The sequence below is a fragment of the Pelodiscus sinensis genome, chromosome 31 (assembly GCF_049634645.1).
Source record: "Pelodiscus sinensis isolate JC-2024 chromosome 31, ASM4963464v1, whole genome shotgun sequence".
NCBI classification, from domain to species: Eukaryota; Metazoa; Chordata; order Testudines; family Trionychidae; genus Pelodiscus; species Pelodiscus sinensis.
In genome coordinates, this window is record NC_134741.1 from 9,788,595 (window position 1) to 9,813,247 (window position 24,653).

General features: G+C 50.5%; 1 protein-coding gene and 1 non-coding gene across 14 annotated transcripts in view; one reads left to right on the forward strand and one right to left on the reverse strand.

Annotated features, from left to right (window-relative positions):
• LOC142818187 (zinc finger protein RFP-like) overlaps nucleotides 1-24,653 on the forward strand; it is a 42,147-nt gene that overhangs the window by 8,252 nt on the left and 9,242 nt on the right. For 4 of the 13 annotated variants that reach the window (XM_075912573.1, XM_075912578.1, XM_075912568.1 and 1 more), the window contains exons 2-8: nucleotides 393-822; nucleotides 4,108-4,203; nucleotides 5,018-5,248; nucleotides 5,359-5,381; nucleotides 5,893-6,008; nucleotides 7,016-7,075; nucleotides 8,637-12,857. In XM_075912573.1, the coding sequence (XP_075768688.1) occupies nucleotides 393-822; nucleotides 4,108-4,203; nucleotides 5,018-5,248; nucleotides 5,359-5,381; nucleotides 5,893-6,008; nucleotides 7,016-7,075; nucleotides 8,637-9,148 (1,468 nt within the window). In that variant the 3' untranslated portion in view covers nucleotides 9,149-12,857. The other 9 variants (XM_075912580.1, XM_075912579.1, XM_075912577.1 and 6 more) reach the window with 7 other exon arrangements.
• On the reverse strand, nucleotides 14,704-14,785 carry TRNAS-CGA (transfer RNA serine (anticodon CGA)). Its single transcript has one exon. It is a non-coding gene; the product is annotated as a tRNA-Ser (tRNA).

Here is a 24,653-nt window from a genome sequence, read left to right on the forward strand (position 1 = left end):
ACCCTCTTGCGCAATGTCATTATTTCTGAAAATAATCAGCATAGCGGCGTTGAGCAAGAGGGTTTTTCTTGCACAAAAAGGGGCAGTGTAGCTATAGCCATGAGTTCTGCACAAGCTTCACACTGACTCCTTACATGCACAGTTCTGGGAGCTGATCAGCACAGGGTGGTGGATTCTTGGGTCCATGTGATGTCCCAGGGAACCTCCCCGCCAGCTCAGGGGCTAATGCCAGAGCCAGAGTGTGGGACATTTCTCACCAAAGCCTCCAGGGCTGTGATGTCTCCCATTGGCTCTTTCCTATCCATAAAACAGCTGCTCCCGGGAGGGGAACAACCAGTTACTACTGGAGGCAGGCCCAAGCTCACAGAATCTAAACTGATCCTATTCCCCAGCTCAGAAGGAGCCATGGCCGCAGCAAGCCCCATGGAAAGTCTTCAGGAGGAAGTGACATGTTCTCTTTGCCTGGATTATTTCAAGGACCCCGTGATCACAGCCTGCGGGCACAATTTCTGTCGTGCCTGCCTCATACGATGCTGGGAGGGACCTGGCCCAGCCATCCCCTGCCCACAATGCAGAGCAGCTGTGCAGCAGAGACACACCCGGCCCAACAGGCAGCTGGCAAACATGGTGTCAATAGTCCAGCAGCTGAGTCTGCAGGCAATTCAGGGAGCAAAGGGGGGTAGGGTATGCAGGGCACACCAGGAGCCGCTGAAGCTGTTCTGTGAGGAGGATCAAGCCCCCATCTGTATGGTCTGCGACAGGTCCTGGGTGCATCGTGTGCACACGGTGGTTCCTTTGGAGGAAGCTGCCCAGAAGTACAAGGTAGGGGACTACTGCACTGTCTGTCTAATAGGTAATTTCTTGGGATTTTAATTACAGGTCTAATTTCCCTGACTGTTCCTTGACTCAGTGTGAATCATCAGTCAGCTCTCATTGTAAATCCTTCCTGGCCCAGGCGATACTGTAACAAAATACTTGATCTGGTCATGTTGTATCGGGGCAAAGTATGAAATCTTTCAAGATATCTGACGTAGGATTTGGAATCTCAGCTGCCCTTCCCATTTGGGAAATAAGGGAACTTTTTACCCAAGGGAAGGTGCTGACAATCAGTGAGGTTTAAATCCCACGCACAGCAAGCCGGTCTACGTGACTGGCAAAAGGGAAGTTAAGAGCTGTAGGTCCTTACAGATTGAATTGAAATTATTGTTTGTATTTGCATCACAGTAGCTGTTCCAGATCCCAAATGAGATTTAGGCTCAGCACAAAATACAGGGAGGGAAAAGTAGCTACATTGAGCAGTACAGGGTAGCTAGACAAAGGGCAGGGAATTGGGATGTTAAGTATTAGTTAATTAACTAAGAGAGTAGTCAATGGAATTTCCATTGACTACTTGATTAGTTAATGGGGGGCACTCCCTCTGCTGCTCTGCACTTTAAATGTAATAAGAGTCTAATGGGAGCTAACCCCCAGCAGGCTTTTACTACATTTACGGTGCATCTAAAATCTTGCCAGCTATCTAAACTGGCTGCGAGAATTTGCGCAAGAACACTGACAATCTAATGTAAGATTGTCAGTGTTCTTGTGTAAGAACTCTGACGCGCCCACTCGGAATAAGTCCTCTTGCGCAAGTGTTCTTTCGCAAGAGGGCCAGTGTAGACAGGGACAGGAATTTTTTGCGTAAGAAAGCCCCGATGGCGAAAATGGCCGCCGGAGCTTTCTTGCACAAAACCACGTCTATACTGAGCACAGATGCTTTTGCGCAAAAGCAAATCTTTTGCGCAAAGGCACTTGCCAATATAGGCGCTCTTTGGCGCAAATGCTTTTAATGGAAAAGTTTTTCCGTTAAAAGTATTTGTGCAAAATCATGCCAGTCTAGATGCAGTCTTAAAGTGCAGAGCTGAAGCGCCGTTAGCTCCCAGGGGCGTCATGAGCCGGTACTGAAAAGTCCCAGCTTGCACCGCCCCCGGGATCACTGCAGCTCTAACTCCCCTGCCCTCCTTCCACCACGGAAATGGTGCTGAGTAACCGCCTTTTAAGCCGAGTGTCCCCCCCCCAACACCAGCTCCTTCTTCCCTCCCCCTTATTGCCTCTGATATAGAGGCAGCAGGGAGGACAGGGAAAGGCAACTAGCCCCATTCCTATTAAGGAAGGGAAACTGAGGCACAGAGAGGAGCACAAGTTGCCCATGGGCATCAAGCATCAGCATGAGCCCCAGTTTCTCCAGGTCCAGTTCAATGCCCTAACCACAAGTCATGCTGTCACCTTAGCACTGGCCCCAGTGCTGAAATGTGTCAGGAGGGAAAGACGCCTTGCTACAGGCCCAGGACTAGAGGGAGAGGAGGTTTCCCTTTGTGATGCTAAACTCGTGGGCTGCTCCATGAGAAGTTAAATTCAGATGCTGTGGCCAGCACTAGAGGAGGGCTGGGCTGGGCTGTACGGTGTGTGGGACTCCAAGCACCTTTAGTCGACCTACAGCAGGGTTCCAGACCACACAGGGCCATGCCAGGTCCAACTGGGATCAGACTGGGCAAAACTACCCCCAGGACAGAGCTGTCAGGGGCTGGCCTGACCTGTGCTAGTGGGTACCTGGGCACAGACCAGCCAATGTGGTTCTGTTAGTCCCACCAGGCAGCCTTTGGAAATGTCCCAGAATGCACTGCTGCTGGGAGCTGTACCAGGGACTGCAGCAGTGGGTACTTGCCCAGGGGGTGTTGCCACTGCAAGAGTTAACACAGCAGTGGGACCGGCATCCATCTGTTCTTTACAAATCTCCCTGTCTAACTAGGATGGTCGCTGAAACATCCCAGAGCACAGGGCACCCCCAAAGCTTGCCTGGGTCCATCCTCATCTGTATCAGTCACCCTGCGTGGGCCCATCCCCTCCTTTCTCAGTGCACCTCCACCTGCATCATCTCCATGGAAGTGCCTCCCCCATCCAATGTTCTCTCTGACCTTTTCTATCCTTTTGCAGAAAAAAATTTATATACAGCAAGAGACATGTGTGCACCACCAATGGAAACACAAATCCTAGCTGTGGGCGCTCTGCCAATCAGCTGGGCAGCATTTGAATTTCTCCTGAGCAGTCGCACAAGAGCACAGCTTAAAAGGAGCACTGCCCCCGTTCCTGCCCAGCCCCCGGGTGACCTGCATCTTCAGTCTCCTCGGCTACATCTACACTGGCATGATTTTCCGGAAATGCTTTTAACGGAAAAGTTTTCTGTTAAAAGCATTTTTGGAAAAGCACGTCTAGATTGGCAGGATGCTTTTCCGCAAAAGCACTTGTCCATGACCAATCTAGACGCGATTTTCCGCAAAAAAGCCCCGATTGCCATTTTCGCAATCGGGGCTTTTTTGCAGAAAACAGTACTGTGCTGTCTACACTGGCCCTTTTGCGCAAAAGTCTTTCGGAAAAAGACTTTTGCCCGAACGGGAGCAGCATAGTATTTCCGGAAAAGCACTGACGATCTTACATGAGATCGTCAGTGCTTTTCCGGAAATTCAAGCGGCCAGTGTAGACAGCTGGCAAGTTTTTCCGCAAAAGCAGATGATTTTGTGGGAAAACTTGCCAGTCTAGACACAGCCCTCCTGTCTTTGTTTGCACAGACTAAGCCACGTCCAGGTCTGAGTCCCTGCCTGGCAGGGACAGAGCCCCACAAAACTAGGACTGGGCAGCTCAAACCAGATTAAATGGGCTCCAGATCCCTCATGGGGGTTGCCCAGGAACTCCCAGCCCATATTTAAACTCTGGGGCTTCTGGGATTGGTGTCACTTTGTTTATTAAACCTCCTCAAACACGTGTGTATTGACTCACCTCCATGTGTCTCCAGTGCCCTGCTACGGGCTATACCATTAACACCTCCATACATACCGGTAAGGCTGGGTGATAACTGAGATCTCTGTAATGACTAAAACACCTGAACCTGAATGTGTAACAAGTCAGACTGACACACTCCCAGGCTGCATTAATAAGGGTTCATCTCCTTGGGGGCCCAGATATCACAAAGTGATTCGGACCAACAATCATCTTGAGTTTTGGTGGGGAAATGTCCTGTCCCACACCCCTCTCAGCCTCACAATGAAACCTCCAAGCTCATTTCTGTTTCCTCAGGGGAAAATCCAGGCCCATTTGAAGACTCTGAGGAAAGAGAGAGAAAAGCTGCTGGGATGGAAAGTGATCAGAGAGGGGAGAAGCCAGGAGTATCTGGTAGGTGCCTGTGGCTATGGACCAGCAGATACTGGCAGGGGGAGGGGCTGTTTAGAGGCAAGTTTCTGTGTGGCCTTGGGAAGGTGGAATAGGGAGTTGCTCCATGACCGTGGATTGCTGGGTTAGATCCATGTGTAGACAGGACCTGAGCTGCCATGTCAGGAGATGAGTTTATGTCCAGCCTTTGTGTCTTTCCCAGAAATACTTCCACAGTGACCTGAATGTCCCTGGGAAGGGCTGTCTGCTCATTTCCTGCATTCACAGGTTTGCTTCTGTTTTCTCCCCGGTGTCTCTCTGTCAGGTTGGTGCTGAGTCCTGCCTCCTGCTGCTCTGGATTTGAATTCCCAGAGCCCACGAATAACAGAATGCATTGCCCATCGCAGGAAACCGTCTCTTTCAGAGAGATGCAGGGGCTAAATGGGAAGCTGGGAGAGATTCCTCTGCCTAGTACCCACAGGGCAGAGTCAAAGAAGAACGGCCATACTGGGTCAGACCAACGGTCCATCCATTCCAGTATCCCTGTCACCCACCTTCAGAGGAACAGAGGCTAGGGTCACCATTTTACCCATCCTGACTAATAGCCTTTGATGGACCTAACGTCCATGAATCTAGCTCTTTACTAAACCCTGTTAAAATCCTGGTCTTCACCACATCCTCTGGCAAGGAGTTCCACAGATTGACTGTATGCTGAGTGTTAGAAATGGCAGAAATGAGGGTTTTCCATGAAGTTCTCCCTGCTGCACACTCAGCTCCCCAAGAAAGGGCCCTGGCCTCCATTCATGCCTCTGACCAGCATTTTCCTGTTTTCACACAGAAACAGATACAAGCCGAGAGGCAGAAGATTGTGGCCGAGTTTCAGCAGCTGCGGCAGTTCCTGGAGGAACAAGAGCGACTCCTGCTGGCCCAGCTGGAGAAGCTGGACAAGGAGATTGGGAGGCTCCAGACTGACACTGTCAGGAAACTCTCTGTACAGATTTCCCATCTCAGTGAGCGGATTGGTGAGCTGGAGGGGACGTGTCAGAAGCCAGCGAGTGAATTTCTGCAGGTGAGACTGAGGGAGAAACATCCCAGCTCCCCACACAGGGAAGGGAGGCTCCTGAGTCACAAGTGTGTGTGTCCGATGGAACTGAGATTCTTTCTATCTCTTCCCTCTAGGATGTCAGAAGCACCTTGAGCAGGTATGTGGCTTTCACTCCCCTCACACCACACTCCCTCCAGGACTGTGGGGTGGAACATGGGTCTGTCACTGCTGGGATCTAGGCACATTCAGCAGGAACCAGAGCAGCAGGAACCGAGAGTCTGTCCCACTTGAGGGGTGTTTGGAGACCTACATGGAAAGAGCTGGGGAGGAGGAGCTGGTGTCTGTCTAGTTCCTAGTGGGCAGATTCCTTCAGCCCTTCCCCTGGGAACCTCCTGTCCCTCAGAGCCTGGAGGCCAAGGAGTGAGTTGGCCATCGAGACTCAGTTCTCCTTTAGTCCCCCAGCTGATTTCCCCAGGCCAGAGCTGCAGACTGTTCATGTGACCTTTGAGGGGGACGTTGCAGGGCCAAGGGCTGTGCTGCCCCTGCTCTCGGGCTGGGAGAACTGAAGGATTTGAACTCCAGGCCCAGCAGAGCAGCGACTCACTGGCCAGAGCTGGAGAACTGAGTCACTCGGTGCAGTGTCACCATGTGACGTTGTCTCTCCCCAGGTGTGAGACGGGGCCGTTCCAGCTGCCAGAGGAGATTTCTCCTGAACTGGATGAGCGAGTCAGGGGTTTCTCCCAGAAAACGACTGCTCTGTCGGAGACTCTGAGGCAGTTCACAGGTACGGAGAAGGGACGGGGGAGGGGAGAGTGAGTGAAACGTCTGAGGCTATGGAAAGAGACCGATGCTGGTCATTTGGTTCCTCATTAGATTAAGTTTCTGTTTAATTGTGAGGTGAGAATGGCACCCACTTGCCATCCCACAGATGTTGGTTCTATTGTAAGGAGAGGCCCACTTGCCGTCCCAGACACTCAGGTGGATTCATTGAACCTTATTTGTTCCAAAAGCCGCTTTGTAATTACAGTGACTTTAGAGCACAAAATCGCCGACACACAGACAGAAACACCCAGCTCCGTGCTGCTCTCTGTGGAGACTCTGAGTACACAGACCCCCCAGCTCACAGGTAGAGCAAGGAGTTGGCAAACTCTCAACCTCCTGCTGGTGTCCAAGAGATCCAAGTGGGTGAAGTTACTTTAAGCCAAAGTCTTTGCGGCATCTGGGCCTAGGCAAATTTCAAGTGAATGAGCCAAACCCAGTGGAGTCTGCAGGGTGGGAGGGGACATTGATTAGAAAGCGAATCTCTGCACAGATTGTCCTGGGCTGGCTGTGAGGCTGCCGGGATGTTGGTTCCTTTGTTGGGAGATGCCTGAGTGAGAGAAAGTAGGAGGCTTCAGACCTTTTTATATTAAATACCTAAGGGTACGTCTACCCTGCGGGACAAAGTTGAATTAAGCTACACAACTTCCACTGCATTAATTGCCTAGCTGCTCTCAAAGTAACATAACGGGCAGTGGAGAGAAGAGCACTCGCCTTCCGACTTCCCTTACTCCTCATGAAATGAGGGCTACCGGCAGCAATAGAAGTGCCCCTTATTCTATTAGCTGTCTTAACTCGACCTCTAATGCGAACCCTGGGAGATCGACAGCACCAGCCTCGATCTCCACAGTGTAGACGAACCCCAGATGTGTCTGTTATAACGAAAACCCAGGTCTGCGTGTTGGGATTGGGGATTTCACGGGCTAGATGGACTCCTGAAGTCTCACCTCTCTTATCCCTTCCCCCAACTAGACACGCTGCCCTCTGCACTGGAGAGAGCCAGAGGACAGTTCCTGGGAGCTTTTAGACAAGGTGAGGATTCAAGTGGAGACTGAAAAATCTTCCTGTGGTTGTAGCTTAAGTCGCCGACAAAACCCCCAGTGACCATGACAGGCAGAGCCCCAAACCTGCCCACTGCGTGGTGAGGAGCCCCAGGGGCACTGGATCAGAAGACAAGGGGCCATGTCCTGCCCCCCTTTAGAAATGGGATGGCCAGACCCCTCACTTCTTACTGTGAGCACAGATTGTGGACAGCTGATCAGCCCCTCCTTGGGCACCTGCCTCTTCCCTGTGCTGTCCTGTCCCAGTGACCCCACCTTAGCTCCCCTTCCTCAGAGACCCTCCCTCAGCCAGGCCAGAAGCCAGAGCTGTGCTGCTTCCCATTGAACCCAGGTGCCCTGAAGAGCCATGGGCTCTCCACCTGCCCTGGGGGCGACTAATGCCCAGGCCCTGCTCTCTGGGGTGAGGCGGCTCTTCCCCAGCGCTGCACCCTCCTCTCTATGCCCTGGGCTGGGAGTGGAGGCTGCAGCAGGGGAGAACATAAGAATATAAAAACAGCCATACTGGGTCAGAGTAGGGGATCTATCTGAGGGGACTGACTGGCAGTTAGGGACATGGGGGATGGGCTGCAGAGGGGGCCTCTGTATGGACAAACTGGCAGTTAGCAGTGTGGGGGGAGAGGCTGGTAGGGGGGGGGCTTGTCTGTGGGGACATACTAGCAGTCATGACACGGGAACAGGCAAAGGGCTCTGGAACTCGCATAAGAACAGCAAGACTGGGTCAGGATACTGGGCTAGATGGACCTTTGGTTTGTCTGCTGACTGTGGCCAATGTCAGATGCCCAGAGGGAGGGAACAGAGTAGGTAATCTTCACATGATCCCTCCCATCATCCACCTCCAGGGAAACCATTCCTACCCATCCTGGCTAATAGCCATTGAGGGACCTAATCTCTATGAATCTATCTAGCTCTTTTTTGAACCCTGTTAATTTTCTAGCTTTCACCGCATCCTCTGGCAAGGAGTTCCCCAGGCTGACTGTGTGATGAGTGAAGAAAAGCTTCCTTTTGTTTGTTTTAAAACTGCCTATTAATTTCATTTCATGACTCCTACTTCTTTTATTGTGGGAATAAGTAAATACCTTTTCCCTATTCACTTTTTCTATGCCAGTCGTGATTTTATAGATCTCTATCATATCCCCTCTTAGTCTCCTCGTTTTTAAGATGAGAAGTCCAAGTCTTTTTAATCTCTCTTCATATGGGACCCATTCCAAACCCCTAATCATTTTTGTTGGCCTTTTAAAGGGAGGGAGTTTCCCTCTGGAGTTTAAAGCTGGTACCTACCTACCTCTGCTCCTGCCTCACTGAATCCTTCTGCTTTGGGCCTGACAGATGAGAAACTAATGAAGCGGGCCCCATTGCCCAGGCTGAGGTGCTGCAGTGACAGCTCGGCTCAGTCTCAGGGCCCAGGACAGAGGCAGCTCCTTGGTGCCCAGGCCTGTCCTAGCCAGAACAGGGCTGCTGGGGAGGGTGAGAAATGGCCCCAGCCGCCCCCAAGGCTGAGCTCTGCCCCATACGCTCTCATTCTCTCTCCTCAGCGATTGTGACTCTGGATCCAGACACGGCTCATCCTGACCTCGTCTTGTCTGGGGATCAGAAATGTGTGAGATGGGAACGTGCATGGCAGCGACTGCCCAGCACCCCGGAGAGATTTGACTCTGTGTCCTGTGTGCTGGGTCGTGAGGGATTCACCTCGGGGAGACATTGTTGGGAGGTGGAGGTGGGGCATGGGGAATGCTGGGCCTTGGGGGTGGCTAGTGAGTCTGTGAGCAGGAAGGGAGGAATCAGCCGTAGCCCTGAGGGGGGTATCTGGGCTGTGCAGCAGTGGGGTGGTCAGTTCTGGGCTCTCACCTCCCCTGTGACCCGCCTGTATCTGAGCCTCCCACACAGGATCCGGGTTTGTCTGGACTGTGACCAGCGGCAGGTGACATTTATCGATCCTGGTACTGAGGCCCTGATCTTCTCTTTCCCACCTGGCTCCCTTCCTCGGGAGAGAATCCGACCCTGGCTCCGGGTGTGGCCAGAATCCCAGCTCAGCCTGCGCCCCTGAAATCAGTCTCTCTGGTCTCACACACCTCAGACTCTGTGACCTCATAGGAGTCCTCTGTACCCAGCTCCTGGCTTTTCATCTCTATGGCTCTCTCTACCTGTAGCCTTTTTCTGCAAAAACATGCAAATGAGGCTAAGCGTGGAATATTGCTGAGCCTCATTTGCATAAGTAACGAGCGCCCGTTTTTGCACAAGAAGCTTTTACGCAAAAACGAGCAGTGTAGACGGGCTCCATTTTTCAGGAAGAATGGCTCTTGCACAAGAAGGGGGTTTGCATAACAAGGACCCATCTGCACTGCTCGTTCTTGCGCAAAAGCCTTTTGTGCAAAAACAGCTGCTTGTTACTTTTTCCATCCCTGAAGGGAGTGAGTTTGGTCTTGTGCTCAATACTGAGGTCAGGAGTGCTTGTTCAGATGAGTGCCATGGAGATTCATATTTAAACATGAGTCTTGTTACTTCTGTACAAATAACTTTTGAATAAATGTTCTTTGTTTCTATTGCGTATGAAACACACCTTTCAGCCCGTCTCCTAAGTCCAGCAATTGATACCAGCAATATGAGTGTCATTTCTATGGAGACATGCTCTGACAATACTGTCTGGCTGCATTGCATCAATTGGACAGACTCTTAACACCTGCCCCAGGTGGCTGTCGCGTGGTCAGGCCCTTTTACTCTCTGCAGCTCACTTATTTCTCTGCAGGTGGGTTTTTCCAGTTGGTGCTCACATCTTTTTAGACATAGGAGAATCCACATAGAAGAAATCCTTCAGCTGCCCTGACTGTGGGAAAAGCTTCATTTAGATTGGGGTTCCCAACCTTTTTCAGTCCCCGTGCCCCCTTGGCTTTTAGTAAACCTTCCCATGCCCCTTACTCAATATGAAAGGAAATAAATTCTAGAGTTTACCATGCATATGCACATAAATTAGATAAAACAAAATACAGGACTATGTAGTGCTACATAGTCCTGTATTTTGTTTCAGCTATACCAGACTAACACGGCTACATTTCTATCATAAATTAGATAAACAGCCCTGGCTGCTGCCGGCAGAAGGGTTACAAGTCTAACGCTCGCCCCACCGAGCTACTGTGGCACCAGCACCCCTTGCTCTGAGGCTGCCACTTCTCTCTCAGGGCATTTTCTCAGCAGCACCACCAGAGAGAAGCTGCTGCCAGTGGCTCTGCAGGACGAGATGAGCTTTGCCTGCCCCCTTCAACCCAACTCCCTACATGGCCCCATTTCCTGCCTCCCTTCCCGGGCTGACCCAGTGGCTGAAAGGGGCTGCAGTGTTGATGGCAGGAAGAAGATGGGTGGTGAGACCCTGGCAGCAAGAGAGTCCAACCGTCTCTTTGCTGCTTGGGTCTGGCTCTCAGCATGGGACAGGCATGGTTATCCTGAGAGGTGAAGCAGCAGAAGGAAAGCAAGGAGCAGAGTGTTAGCTTCCAGTTTGCATATCTTCTGATCCCTTTTGTAGAGCTGTTTTTGTGGGGGGAATAAGCAGTGTAGATGGGGGTTTTCAAGCCAAAAAAACTTTTTCAAAAGAACCCTGTACACCTCATTTTTTTAGGAAGAAGGGTTCTTTCAAAACAGGGGTTTTCCCCCCGCAAAAGAACCATGTTTAGACTGTGGTGTTTGTTTGTTTGTTTGTTTAAAAAAACAAAACAAAAACAAAAAAACTCTTAGGAAAATGGCATTGAAAGAATTTATCATATCGTGCCAAATTTGCATATCTTCTTTCAAAGGCCAAGGATGATCTAGACGTGCCCTGAGAATAACAGATGTCCCTCTGCCTCCTGGGTCCACCTGTTTTTGAGGCTATGTCTAGACTGCAGGCTTCTTTCGGAAGAAAGCTCTTCCAGAAAAGCTCATTTTGAAAGAGAGCGTTCACACAGTGAAAGTGTATCCAGAAAGCCATCTGCTTTTTTGAAAGATAGAATGCATCAATGTGGATGCTATCTCACATTTCAGTTATGATTACTATGCACAGAGTGGCAGAAGCCTCTTCTTTTGAAAAAACTTCCTCTTCTGAGTCCACACGTGCCTTTTCCCAAAAACGCTGTTTTGGAAAAAGGCTTCCTCATAGAAGAGGTTTACCGCCATCAGATGACCCTTCTGGTCTTTTGACTTTCAGCGGCCCCTCTGCCAGAGATCTAGCATGGACGTGCTCTGTGACTTTGGAACCCCAGGAAGCATGGGGGAGTAGTGACCTTCAGTGGCCCTAGGGAGGAGAGATTTTGAAATAGCAGCAGTGGGGCGTCCACACTACGGCTATTTAGCATCACTTATGGCTCGGGTTTGTCTCTTCAGCATGCTGCAGAGAAAGCCCTTGTGTGTTAAAGGGCCTCAGGAATCCCAGAGCAGAGGGAGCTGGGATTCTAGTCCTATTGACCCCCTCAACACACACACACGGTCCCACCCCCAAGCCTTCCCTCTCATCCTTAATCCTGTGCCCTGACTTCTCTACCCTCCCACATCCTTACGCCTGCCCTGATCCCCCCACCACACTCACATGCTCCCCAGATCCCTGAGCCTCTAACACTCCAGTCCACATTTTCTTACAGGTACTGTCCTATTACAACCCCTCCCCCAAATTCTTGCCTTGAGCCTTCCCCCACCTGAGGGGTGGTGCCCAATAGAACAGTCCCTGTGAGAAATGTGTCACTTTCACCCCTGGGAGCAGCTCAGCCATGCAAAGGGGCTGCCTGGGGCAGGACATTAGCCCTGGAGGTCAGGGGTGGGTGTGGCAGTGACATCACAAGGGCCTTTTGCATCCCCTCAGCTTATTGGCTAAAGGAGGTTGGGAGGTGATGACATAACAGAGAGTCCATGACAATGGCCAGGTGGGACAGGCTGCAGGGCAGGGGCCATCTCAGAGACCCCCCCATGGCTTTGCTGCAGGGAGTCTCCTTGAGAGTTGCCCTTGTGGCCTTTTTGGAGCCTTCTCCTTTCCCACGACTAACTGACCTAGAAGGCAGATGTCTCTGTGGAGAAGGGAAGAGCCTCCAAGAAGGCCCCTGCTAATACAGTAGGGGTATTAGCTCAAATGGTAGTGTGCTCTGTTAGCATGTAAGAGGTAGTGGGATCAATGCTGGGGGAAATCCTTGGTTGTCTCTTTACAGCCAGGGGGCTAAGTGGCTCCAGTAACCCCACAACTTCCTAGTTGCTCTCCCCAAAAGCCAGCCACACTGGGGCAGAGAGCTGCTGGACACCAGCCCTCCTGGGCCAAGCAGTGGCAGGAGCACTGGAGACAGGTTGCAGGTGCAGCAGAATTAGCTGCCTTTGCAAGTGAGAGGTAGCAGGATTCACTCCCATCTTCCACTGACTTGCTGGTATCCCAACTCTTATTCCCACAATGCCCTTTGTGCAGGGGCTGTTGGTCTTTGTTCCAAGGCGTGTAGCTGGGAGCCAGGACTCAGGACCCTTCCTAAAATATACAAATTCCCCTCCCCCCATGACCCTCTGTTCCACTCACACTACACTGTCTGGCTGCCGCCCACATGGGCTGAGCTCAGGGGCCAGGTGGGTGACCTGTGCTGCAGCTGTGACAGCATCAGACCCCTCCCTCCCACCTGCTCAGTCTGGAGACCAAGCTCAGTCTGGACACCCAGCAGGAGGTACAAAATTGTCTCCACTGTCCCTAAGGACAAGGAAGCCAAAGCACATGAAGCGCGAGGACCTTGCAGTAACCAGCCCAGCCAGTCCCACTGAGACAGAGGGTACGTCTAGACTACATGCCTCTGTCGCCAGAGGCATGTAGATTAGGCTACCCGACAGAGTAAAATGAAGCGGCGATTTAAATAATCGCCGCTTCATTTAAATTTACATGGCTGCCGCTTTGAGCCGACAAACAGCCGATCAGCTGTTTGTCGGCTCAGCGCGATAGTCTGGACGCTCCCCTGCCGACATCAAAGGGAGCTGTCGACAACCCAGGTATGCCTCCTGGGATGAGGCATACCTGGGTTGTCGACAGCTCCCTTTGATGTCGGCAGGGGAGCGTCCAGACTATCGCGCTGAGCCGACAAACAGCTGATCGGCTGTTTGTCTGCTCAAAGCGGCAGCCATGTAAATTTAAATGAAGCGGCGATTATTTAAATCGCCGCTTCATTTTACTCTGTCGGGTAGCCTAATCTACATGCCTCTGGCGACAGAGGCATGTAGTCTAGACGTACCCTTACATTCATCTTGGAGGATTCAGAGCCTCGAGTGCTGCCCCTTGCACCATGGCACCTACAGCTGACAGCCCATGGGGGCACCTGGGCCTCTCAACTCTCAGGCTGGCCTCTTCTCCTGGCTTCCCTCCAGCCCCTTCATCGCTCAGGAGTCTCTGTCCTGCCCCAGCTCTGCTACTTTCAGAGCAAATCCCTTGTTAGCACCAGTCACAATCTGGGGTCAGTCAGTGAGGGTCCCTTCCACCTGAGAGGTATGTTACAAAAAAGTCTCTTGTTCCCTGCCCAGTTCCCAACACTGGATGCAGATGTCTACTTTCACAAGGGTGTAGCTCAGTGGTAAAGCATTTGATGGCAGATCAAGTCGTCCTTGGTTCAACTCCAAGTGCACCCTTGGAAAAAGTTCCTTCTAGTGGCAATATTTTCGTTTCCAGTTCCATCACACTCTGGCTTTACATTGCTTGAGGTTCTTGACATTAATAAGAACCCTTAATGCAGAGCTACTCAACTCTGGAAGCCTTGGGGTGATGCCACAAGAAACACTTCTTGTTGGCTTGGATGGAACATGGCACCACATGAGCATGTTGTTAACACCCATGTGCCCCTGTGGTCCTGAGGAGCACTAGAGATGTCAGGCAGCTCTGTCCTCCCAGCCTGGGGCTGTCTGTCTGGGCCATGCACTTAAACACACTGGCCTCTTTCTAGGGCAGGGCTCCTGCTGTTCCTTGGTTTACTCAGCCTGGGAGTTGGGCTTTTCCCAAGCAGCAGGAGCTGTGTTTACCTGGGGAGCCACAATAAGAGCAGAACCCCCTCACCCCTGTTTCTGCTTGGCTTTGAACCTGGAGGCTTTTGCATATTAAGCAAACATGATAACCACTACCCCACAGAAACATGGGACAGAAACATGCTTGTCAGTTTTTTCTGTACATAAAGTTGGACAAATATTCTGTTACTAATTCTTTGCCCAAGGCAGAGCAAGAGCAGGGAACAAGACCCCCCCCCCTTTCTCCCCCAATACTTCTCTAGACCCTTTGCTCCCAACACAGGAGGGGGGGGAAGGGGCTGTGCACCTCGGGAAGAGTGACCCACTTCATATCCCCAGCATTTCTGCCCTTCATGGATGGCCCTTTGGGGGCAGGCCCAGACGCTCCATCCTCTCAACTCCTATCATACACTGGAGCAGGGCAGCCCCTAGGGGTAGGACTGAGCCATGGGGTGCTGGGCAAGGGGCAGAGGCTGAGAGTTTCCCTAGAGCTCAGGGAGCCACAACGCAGCATCATGCCCCATGTCTCTCTCAGAAAGGTGCAGAAAGGGATTGACTGGGGGCAGGGAGAGTGGCTCAGGGGTTGTGCAGTTTGTTGCCTGGCCAGGGGTGTGGTCAAAACACAGGCCTCGCTGTGAGCAGGATTTGAACCTGCGCAGGGAAACCCTATTGGATTTCGAGTCCAACACCTTAACCACTCGGCCATCACAGCTATGAAGTCAGTATTTCCCCAGGGCTAGGGAAACTGGTAACTAATCCCAGTGCCTACCTGACGGCACCTACCCCACCGAATTCACACAGCAAACCTGGCTCCCAGAGCACAGAGGGAGCTTGGGGGGCTCATTGCTGGGCCGTGGGGTGAAGCAACAAACCAGCCCCCTCCTGTGGGGCTGTGAGTGTTGCTGTCCCTGCTGTACAGAAAGGGCCATGGAGGCAGGGAGAGGTTCACTGAATGAGCCAAGGTCACCCAGCGAGTTAGAGCCCAGCTCTGCCCCCAGCTCCCTGCCCCACCCACTGACGTGCTGACTCCCTCGCTGCCAGGGGGCTGTTTGCATTGGCCTCTTTTGTTTTCTTTTCTGCTGTGAGACATTGGGACAGTTGGCCAGGGCATCCCGCAGTTGCCGTCTCCCTCTGTGCAGGTGCTGTCTAGAGCCCCGACTAGCAAACGCTGACACTGCTGTTAGGTCCAGACCAGAGGGGAGTGTTTAAGGGTTATTTCGGAAGAAGGGTTTTCTCCCCAAATAACTGCATCTAAACAGTGTTTTTTATTTCATAATAAAGTATTTTGAAACAGTGCCCGGACACGATTATGCAAATATAGCGCGGGATATTTAAATCCCAATTTAATTTACTATTTTGAATGTCTCCATTTGCATTCCTCTCCTGAAGGAGACTGCAAGTGTAGACATGTCCTGTGTGTTGCAACCTCCCAGCACTCACCTGATGTTCCCTCCCCGCTGCCTGAAGATGTTTGGGAGTCCTCCTGCGTCTCCTGGCGCTGCAGGTCATCAGCGTTGTCATCCTGAAGCTGCAGCTGCCCATGTGTCTCTATCCCAGACTCCACAACTATCCCTGGAGACAGGGGCTCCCCACACCCCGGGATTCGGTCCAGTTCCTCACAGTATGCACAGTGCTGCGGTGCTTCCCCAGAGCGGGAGCTGCACTCAGGGGCTCTGACATACCCCCCCGCAATTCCTTAACCTTGGCTCTGACTTGGTCTAGGATGCAGGGTGGGAGGTGGCCTTTCTCTGCAAGGCCATCAGCCATTCAGCCATAAATGTCTGCATTCCTCCACCTGGACTGCAGGGACTCCTCCTGGGATCACAGCTCCAAGAGAGTCTTTATCTCTGGCCTAGACAATGACAGTGCCTGGCATTTGCTGCCCCTTGCTTGGTCCTGAGGTGTGTCCCTGAAGGAGTCTCTGGGGGCTTTTGCCTGTGACATGGCTCTCTGGAAGGCAGAAGCGCTCGAGCTTAGCCAAATGACCCAGAAACAACATTTTACAGCAACAAACACAAGAACAGCTCTTGGTCCTGATTGCCAGGCCATACAGAGTATCCAGAAGTCACTTCCCCACCTCTCCCTTGGCTGCTCTAGAGCTTAGCCCAAAGTCCTATAAACTCTACTCTCCCACCCAACAACCTCTGGGACTCCTCTCCCGCCCGGCTCCTCACACCACAGAGAGCGCAGGGCAGCCACTGCCCCAGCGTCACCACTTCTGGTCTTTGCCTAATGGCCAAGAAGTTCTGCTTTACCCAAACCACACAGGCACCCTCTCACCTCTGGCTAGCCTCATGGCAGATGTGGGCTTCCCTCACTAATTTTCCCAGCAGCTTTGCAGGCAGGTGTTGGTGGTATAGTGGTGAACATAGCTATCTTCCAAGCAGTTGACCTGGGTTTGATTACCAGCCAATGCACTGTAAAGAGGGAGCATCAAAGCTCCTTGCTGAAGTTTTACTTGAACCCTGAAAAAACAGGCACAAATGGGTCCTGCAGCTGTGGGCTGCCTCTCACCGCTTTTCATCCTCTCTGAGAGCATGCACAGTAATGCGGTTCCTCCCTCACATACCTCTTGTGTGATTCCTTGACCTTGGCTCTGACTTGGTCTAGGATGTGGGGGTAGGAGGTGTGGGGAAAATCAAATAACTCCAGTTGTGTCTAAAGGGGGGACTGTGCAGGAAATCAAAACTCTCTGAAAGAAAACTGCTGTAAGGGTTAAAAAGTTTTCCAGGCCTCTCTCCCTGTAACAGAGAGAATCAAATTAACTCTAATCAAAGACCCTTACAAATGACTATCTCAAATTCATGGATACTCCTAGTCTGTCACAAATTATTATGTAAACTCTTATCTTTGTCACAGTTTGCCTTGTAGACTCCTCCACTCAAGTTCTCATGTGGCTTTGTGTACTGTAAAAACTTACTTCTAGCACTCCTGGGGTGAACAGAAGTCTCAGAGTACTTCTGCTGAGACTTTGATATGTTAAAGAAGAACAATCCACAACTGAACTGTCTAAGCATACTGTATAAAGATTCCCTGAATCTGTGTGTCAGGGCTGCTTCACTCTTGGAAGTGACAGCCTGCATGCATGCATCATAAAGTTTTCTCTTCTAAGTTTCTTTCCTGCCTCACTGATTTGACCTCCGGCCTCGAACCCTTCTGGGGGCTCTGTACCCCAGGGGAGCGAGATTTCCCCCTCAATTTGGTGTCAGAAGTGGGATGGCTTGGAACTCCAGTTGGAAAGGCTGATGACGGGGAATGGGAACGGACTACAGCGCGCATCTGGAGGGTAAGGGATCCATTTAAAATCCCCCAGTCCGCCTCCCTGTTCTCGTCACCAGCTGGACCGGCTGGCGGTAAGAGTCATCTTTTACTTAAAAATTTTTTGTTAAGAGGCTTGAGGGAAATTTAAAACGAAAACACTGGGTATAGCCAAATAGGGGTTGGATTTTGTTGTTGTTGTTGTTGCTGACTGATTGGTGGCGAGTCCAAGCGCATGGTTTTGAGTGAGTGAAGTCCGGAGTGGGACCGCAGCCGCACCAGTGCTGTCAGTGTCACTGCACAGCTGCTGAAAGCAAGGGCGGTTTCCCCCGGCACATAAGGAGTGTGAGTGAAGCTGTCAGTTTGTGTGGACTCCCACACTATCCTTGGAGAGGGTAGTGTTGCTGGACGCCTGTACTATCCTTGGGGAGGGTAGTACTGTTGGGCTCCTGCGCTGTCCTTGGACAAGACAGTGCTAACATGGATAAGATTGCTCCCTCAAGTCTGTCTCCTACTGAGAGAAAAGGTTTCTCACAGCCTGGGACTCCCTTGTCTCAGATGATCAGTCAGCTAGGTATTGCCTGCAGGTTTGAAACTAAGGAGACTTAAGGAATTAATGAGCATTTGGAATGGCTATACTCAGGGGAATTTCCAGAATAAATGGCAACTAGAGTTTTGATTTAACTAAGCTTGCTTATCTTAAAGTTTTCCTCGAGGAAAAACATCCTAACCAGATGGAATATTGGTGCCTCTGGGAGGATGTGGCAGTAAAAAAAAATATAATCAGAGCATTATGGCTAGCAAAAAAGATTCTATTGAAAAGCTGCAGCAAGAATTGGCTACTCTAAAGAAACAGCTTGATTCCCCAGATGTGCCATCTGCACCCCCACCCCGCTTTGGACCCTTGTCAGCTGAACATTCTTTCCTGTTATCTCCCTGTTCTCCTGTAAACCTTATGGGACGTGACTTGTTGTGTAAATTGGGTGCAAACCTTCTCTGTAGAGAGGAAGGGATATTTGTTGACCTTTCCCCCATCAGGCTCCAAATTTGATGGCATTACTACTCTCAGAGGAATCTGATGAGACCTCAGGACATACACCCCTCCTGGACCTCTCAGAAGTCCCAGAGACATTGTGGGCAGCCCATGTGAATGAAGTGGGGTTGCTAGCCTCTGCAACACCAATGCAAATAACATACAGACACAACAAGCCTTTCCCAAGGGTAGCCCTGTATCTATTGGGTAGGGAGGCACAAGAGGGCATTAAGCCTGTAATCTCTCCCTCCTTAAACAAGGGATACTTGTTTATACAACTTCACCATGTAATACACCTGTACTACCTGTGAAAAAGCAAATCTATAGATTTGAAGAAAACCTAAGAGCCATTAATAAGTTTGTAATCCCTAGATTTCCAGTAGTACCTAACCTGGTTTTCTGTAATAGATTTATGTTCTGCCTTCTTTTGTATTCCAGTGCATAAGAATTCCCAATTTCTCTTTGCCTTTTCCTTTCAGGGTCATCAATTAACCTGGACATGTTTTTGTAAAGTTATTGTAAAAGCCCTACTCTGTTTTCTCAGTTTTTAAAAAGCTGACCTTAACTCTCTCTCTCTTCCCTGCAGTTCAGTATATGTTGATGATGTGTTAATTGCTAGTAAAACTAAGAAAAGATGTAAAACTGATACCTCATATGTGTTAAAGTGTCTTGCTAATAAGGGTCACAAGGCTTCCAAAGCCAAATTGTAGTTTGTAAAACAAAGAGTTCAGTACTTAGGACATTTACTTTCAGGAGATGGCCGCCAGTTAACACCTGAGTGAATCTCACAAGTTTTTTCCATTCCTCACCCTTTCACCAAAGTCAGGTATACAAATTTCTGGGTACTGCAGGATATTGCAGACAATGGATTCCTAACTTTTCTGGACTCACCAGGCCCCTTACTATTCTACTCTTAATCTTAGCTCCTGACCCAGTGACCTGGTCCCCAGAATGTGAATCTGCTTTCCTTTCCCTTAAAACTCTTCTGCACAGTGGGCTTACCTAAATATAGCAAGCCTTTTACTCTGTTTTGTCATGAACAGGATGGAATTGCAGCTGGAGCTCTCTGTCAACCCCTTGGACCCACACCTCGTCCAGTAGCTTATTTTTCTGCAACACTGGACTCAGTAGCCCGTGGGTTCCCACTTTGTCTGAAGGCTGTTGCAGCTGCTGCTGAATTACTTTAAAAAGGCCCAACCTGTCACATTAGGCCACAGCATTATCTTACAGGTCCCTCATGCTGTCTCTGCTCTCTTACAGCGACACCGCACTCAGCACCTATCTGTTCAGAGACAAACCCTGTATAAGAATGTTATCCTCTCTTCCCAAATGTGGTAATTCAAAGATGTAATGTACTTAACCCAGCTACTTTTTCTCCTTTACCCTCTAATGGTAAAGCACATACCCATAACTGTGAAGAATTGCTTGAGCACTGTGTAAAACCTCCCCAAAAATTTGTCTGATCAACCGCTGGAAAATGCAGATCTTGTATTGTATACTGATGGCTCATGTAAAAGAAAGTTGGTAAAGTAGAGGCTGGATATGCAGTGGTCTCAGATAATAATGTTTTAGAGGTTCTTTTCTCTTCCAGGAATCAAAATCAGCTCAGGCTGCTGAGCTCATCGCTTTAATTCGTGCTTGCCTTTTAGCTTCCGGACAGTCTGCTGCCATTTATACTGACTCAAAGTATGCTTTCTCTGTCTGTCATGCCACAGGACAAATTTGGAAACAACAAGGTTTCCTTACCTCTTCTGGCTCTGCTCTCTCTCATGGTCCCCTTATCTCCCAACTCCTTGATGCTATTCAGCTACCCACATCCCTTTCTATTACCCATTGCCCGGCCCACACAGGTGCCACTGATCCTGTTTCTCTGGGTAATGGGAATGCTGATGCAGCGGCCAGACGTGCAGCAGCACATGGACCTCTGGCTCCCTTTCAGATTCTGGTCTCTCTTTCCCTCCCTGTTTCTTTGCAGGACCTGATAGAACTACAGCAAGCTGCTCAACCTGAAGAGAGAAACCTTTGGGAGAAAGCAGGCTGCTCCTTATCCCCAGCTGGGATAATGGGTGCACCTGATGGCTGCCCAGTCGCCCCAAAAATCTCTCACATGGCAGCTTGCTCAGGTGTCTCATCAAATGACACACATGAGCAAAAGGGGGGTGGCCTCACAAATCCCAAAACAAGGGTACGCCCCAGGCGTGCACCTAGAAGCTGTCAAGAATATCTAATACATGTGTGATTTGTAAGCAGTTTAATGTTGCAGGAGGCCCACAGGCTAGCAGCCACACAGAAAGAAGAAACCTAGACATAAAATGACGGTTAGGAGAGCTTGCACCTGCAGGTAAAGGAAGCCCTCCCAGCACCTACTGATGTGCCGTGCCACAACATCCAACCAGGCGACTACGTGTTCGTGAAGGAACATCGCAAAAAGAATTCCCTGACAGCCCGGTGGGAAGGACCGTTCCAATTGCTGCTCATCACCCACACAGCAGTAAAGGTGAAGGAGCGCCGCTCGTGGATCCACGCAAGTCATGTACGCCGAACTGTAGATCCAACAGAGCTGATTGACCCCGTCACCCAGGACCCCTCCCTGGAGGAATCACCTGAGGACGAGGTTCAGCGGACCGAGGCGGCAGACTCTCAAACCAGACTGTTACCAAACCGGCCTCCACCAGGAGCTTCGAGGTACAACCTGAGAGGTAGGACTGTACCAGCAAAGACCTACAGGTGAGCCTGGCGCCCTGTAGCTCTCACAAAGGGGAATCCATTCCAGTATTGAGTGAACTAAGAGACTACGAAATCTCGAAGAGTGCCTGCAGAGGCAACCCAAACAATACTAACTGATTAAGTTTAGTTAAAAGACTGCTTTGCTAGTTGCTAGCTAATTACTATATTATTATTATCCTTTCTACTTTAGAGACTTAAGATACTATAATAAGATGGGGATTGTTTTCCTTCTTTTAGTAGTCAGAATAGCCTTAGTATATAACTTTCCCCACCCTTTTTGGGAAGCCCTGCAAAAGGTTGTGTCCCTCACCAATACAAGTGACTGTTGGATATGTGAACAGCTTATAATAGGCTCTGAAGGCCTTTTACCATTACAGTTTATCCCAACTCCTGCCTCCCTGTGGACCAGACCCCTAAAATTCAGATCTACTGGTAGTCAGTACTCTACAGGAGAGCGGGAGTGGGTAGATGCCCAGAATGATAACACTGTGCCAGAAGTACATAGTCATGGGGGGGAACAGGCAGATTTGGCATAAAAATCTAATTGCCTCAGGAATTCCCCTAACTCAAGCATTACATCCATCAGGGACTATGTTTCCCTTATGTTTTGAAAACAAATTTGGCACTGGTAAAGATCTGGGTGGATCCCAGAAAATACCTGCTATCGTAAAGTAAGGTTAAATCCAGGGAATGGGCAAAGGGTCATTTACCCAGCAGATAAAGAAAACCTTCATCTATATAAGAATTCATCCCAGCAAAAAGAAGAATACCTAAGAATGTCCAGAATAAACTTTGAGTAATACTCCAATAGGAGTATTAAAGGGGGGAATTGTGGGGAAAATCAAATAACTCCAGTTGTGTCTAAAGGGGGGACTGTGCAGGAAATCAAAACTCTCTGAAAGAAAACTGCTGTAAGGGTTAAAAAGTTTTCCAGGCCTCTCTCCCTGTAACAGAGAGAATCAAATTAACTCTAATCAAAGACCCTTACAAATGACTATCTCAAATTCATGGATACTCCTAGTCTGTCACAAATTATTATGTAAACTCTTATCTTTGTCACAGTTTGCCTTGTAGACTCCTCCACTCAAGTTCTCATGTGGCTTTGTGTACTGTAAAAACTTACTTCTAGCACTCCTGGGGTGAACAGAAGTCTCAGAGTACTTCTGCTGAGACTTTGATATGTTAAAGAAGAACAATCCACAACTGAACTGTCTAAGCATACTGTATAAAGATTCCCTGAATCTGTGTGTCAGGGCTGCTTCACTCTTGGAAGTGACAGCCTGCATGCATGCATCATAAAGTTTTCTCTTCTAAGTTTCTTTCCTGCCTCACTGATTTGACCTCCGGCCTCGAACCCTTCTGGGGGCTCTGTACCCCAGGGGAGCGAGATTTCCCCCTCAGAGGGAGGTGGCCTTTCTTTGCAAGACCATCAGCCATTGGCCATAAATGTCCACATTCCTCCGCATGGACTGCACGGCCTGCAGAGACTCCTCCTCGGACCACAGCTCCAAGAGGGTCTTTATCTGTGGCCCAGACCATGACAGTGCCTGATGTTTGCTGCCTTTTGCTTGATTTGATTCCCAGCCAATGCAAGGTGGGAAGGGAACAGGCAACCTCCTGGGGGAGATCTTATTTAACCCTGAACCACAGGCACAAGTGGGTCCCACAGACAAGGGCTCCCTCTCACCGCTTTTCGTGGGGAGCAGCTCAAACAAAGCTAATTTCAGTGTTGTGGGGTCTGCATGGGGCTTGTACCCGTGACCTGGGCATTATTAGCATCAAGCTCTAAACAGCTGAGCAAGCAGGCCCATGAGTAGCCCCACAAGAGAGGGAAGAGAAGAGTTTTCCCTGCTATTGGGGGAAGCCAGCCAGGCCAAGAGCCTTTTAGCCACTAGGTCTGTGCAGGCTGGACCCCCCTCCTATCAGTTTTCTGGCCTGAGTCCTGCAAAGCTCTCAGCCTTTTCCCTGTTTCTGCTTCCCTGTCCATAGCAGGCAGCTAAAGGAAGGGGGGTGGGGGGTGGGGAGGAAGCAGTAGAACAGTCACCACAGGGCATTAGCAGCTCCAGGCACTAACCAACTGAGCTAGCCAGCCAACCAGAGCATGGCTTACAAATGGCCCTTTCAGAAAGGTGCATCCAGCAGCTGAAGGGATGTCTCTGCAGTTGCCAATGGCTCTTCTCTGACAGGGCCACTGGCGACTCACTGTGATATAGGCTGGCTAGTCCAACTGGTTTGATGTTTGGTCAAGGTGGCTGGTGGCTGGCATGGCGCACTGAGACCCAGGGCAAAGAGGCAGCCGGAATCTCTTGCTGCTAGCACCTTGCCTCCCAGCTTCTTTCCTGTCGGCAGCAGCCGCAGCCCCTTTCGGCCACTGGGTCAGCCCAGGAAGGGAGGTGGGAATGGGGCCAAGTAGGGAGTCAGGCTGAGGGGGGCAGGCAAAACTCGTCTTGCCTTGCAGGGCCAGTGGCAACAGCTTCTCTCTTGTGCGCTGCTGAGGAGAAAAACGCCCTGAGCAGGACCATAAAGACCGATTTAAAAGAGAATTTAGACGGGGGCACCAAGGGGACAAGAGTCAGAGCCTGGCAGCTTCTGGGACACAGGAGAGGCCTCTCCTGGCCACCCATGGAACTGCTGGTTCAGGAAAAGGCTGATTGGGGAGGAGTGTTGGGAAGAAGGAAACCACAAGCCTGGAGCGGGTGCAGAGGCTGCTGTGACTGGCAAGGCAGGGCTCTGACTGCAATTGCTGGGACAGGAGAGCCAGCGCCACACATCCTTGTGATTCCCTGGGGGTGTCCGTGCTCAGAGAGCCTGAGGGTGCAACCTCTACAGCTCCTGCAGCCATGGAGAGTGAGGGTACGTGGGCATCAGGTGCTTCTCACTTGGGGCTCGTCTACACTGGCCCCTTTTCCGGAAGGGGCATGTAAATTTCACCAGTCGTCGTAGGGAAATCCGCGGGGGATTTAAATATCCCCCGCGACATTTAAATAAAAATGTCCGCCGCTTTTTTTCCGGCTTTTAAAAAAGCCGGAAAAGAGCGTCTACACTGGCCCCGATCCTCCGGAAAAAGTGCCCTTTTCCGGAGGGTCTTATTCCTACTTTTAAGGGCACTTTTTCCGGAGGATCGGGGCCAGTGTAGACGCTCTTTTCCGGCTTTTTTAAAAGCCGGAAAAAAAGCGGCGGACATTTTTATTTAAATGCCGCGGGGGATATTTAAATCCCCCGCGGATTTCCCTACGACGACTGGTGAAATTTACATGCCCCTTCCGGAAAAGGGGCCAGTGTAGACGAGCCCTTGTGGTTTCCTTCTTCCCAACACTCCTGCCCAATCAGCCTTTTCCTGAACCAGCAGTTCCATGGGTGGCCAGGGGAGGCCTCTTCTGTGTCCCAGAAACACATAGGAAAATGTGAGCAAAGGCTGTAATAAGGCACCACTAGGAGTTGAACCTAGGTTTTTCTGTTTACTAGGGAATTGCTTTAGCCAGCTAAGCCATGGTGTCCTCCTTGGCCAGGTAGGTGAAATTGCTCTACTCTATGGTCCCAGACAACACCTTTGACTCCCAAA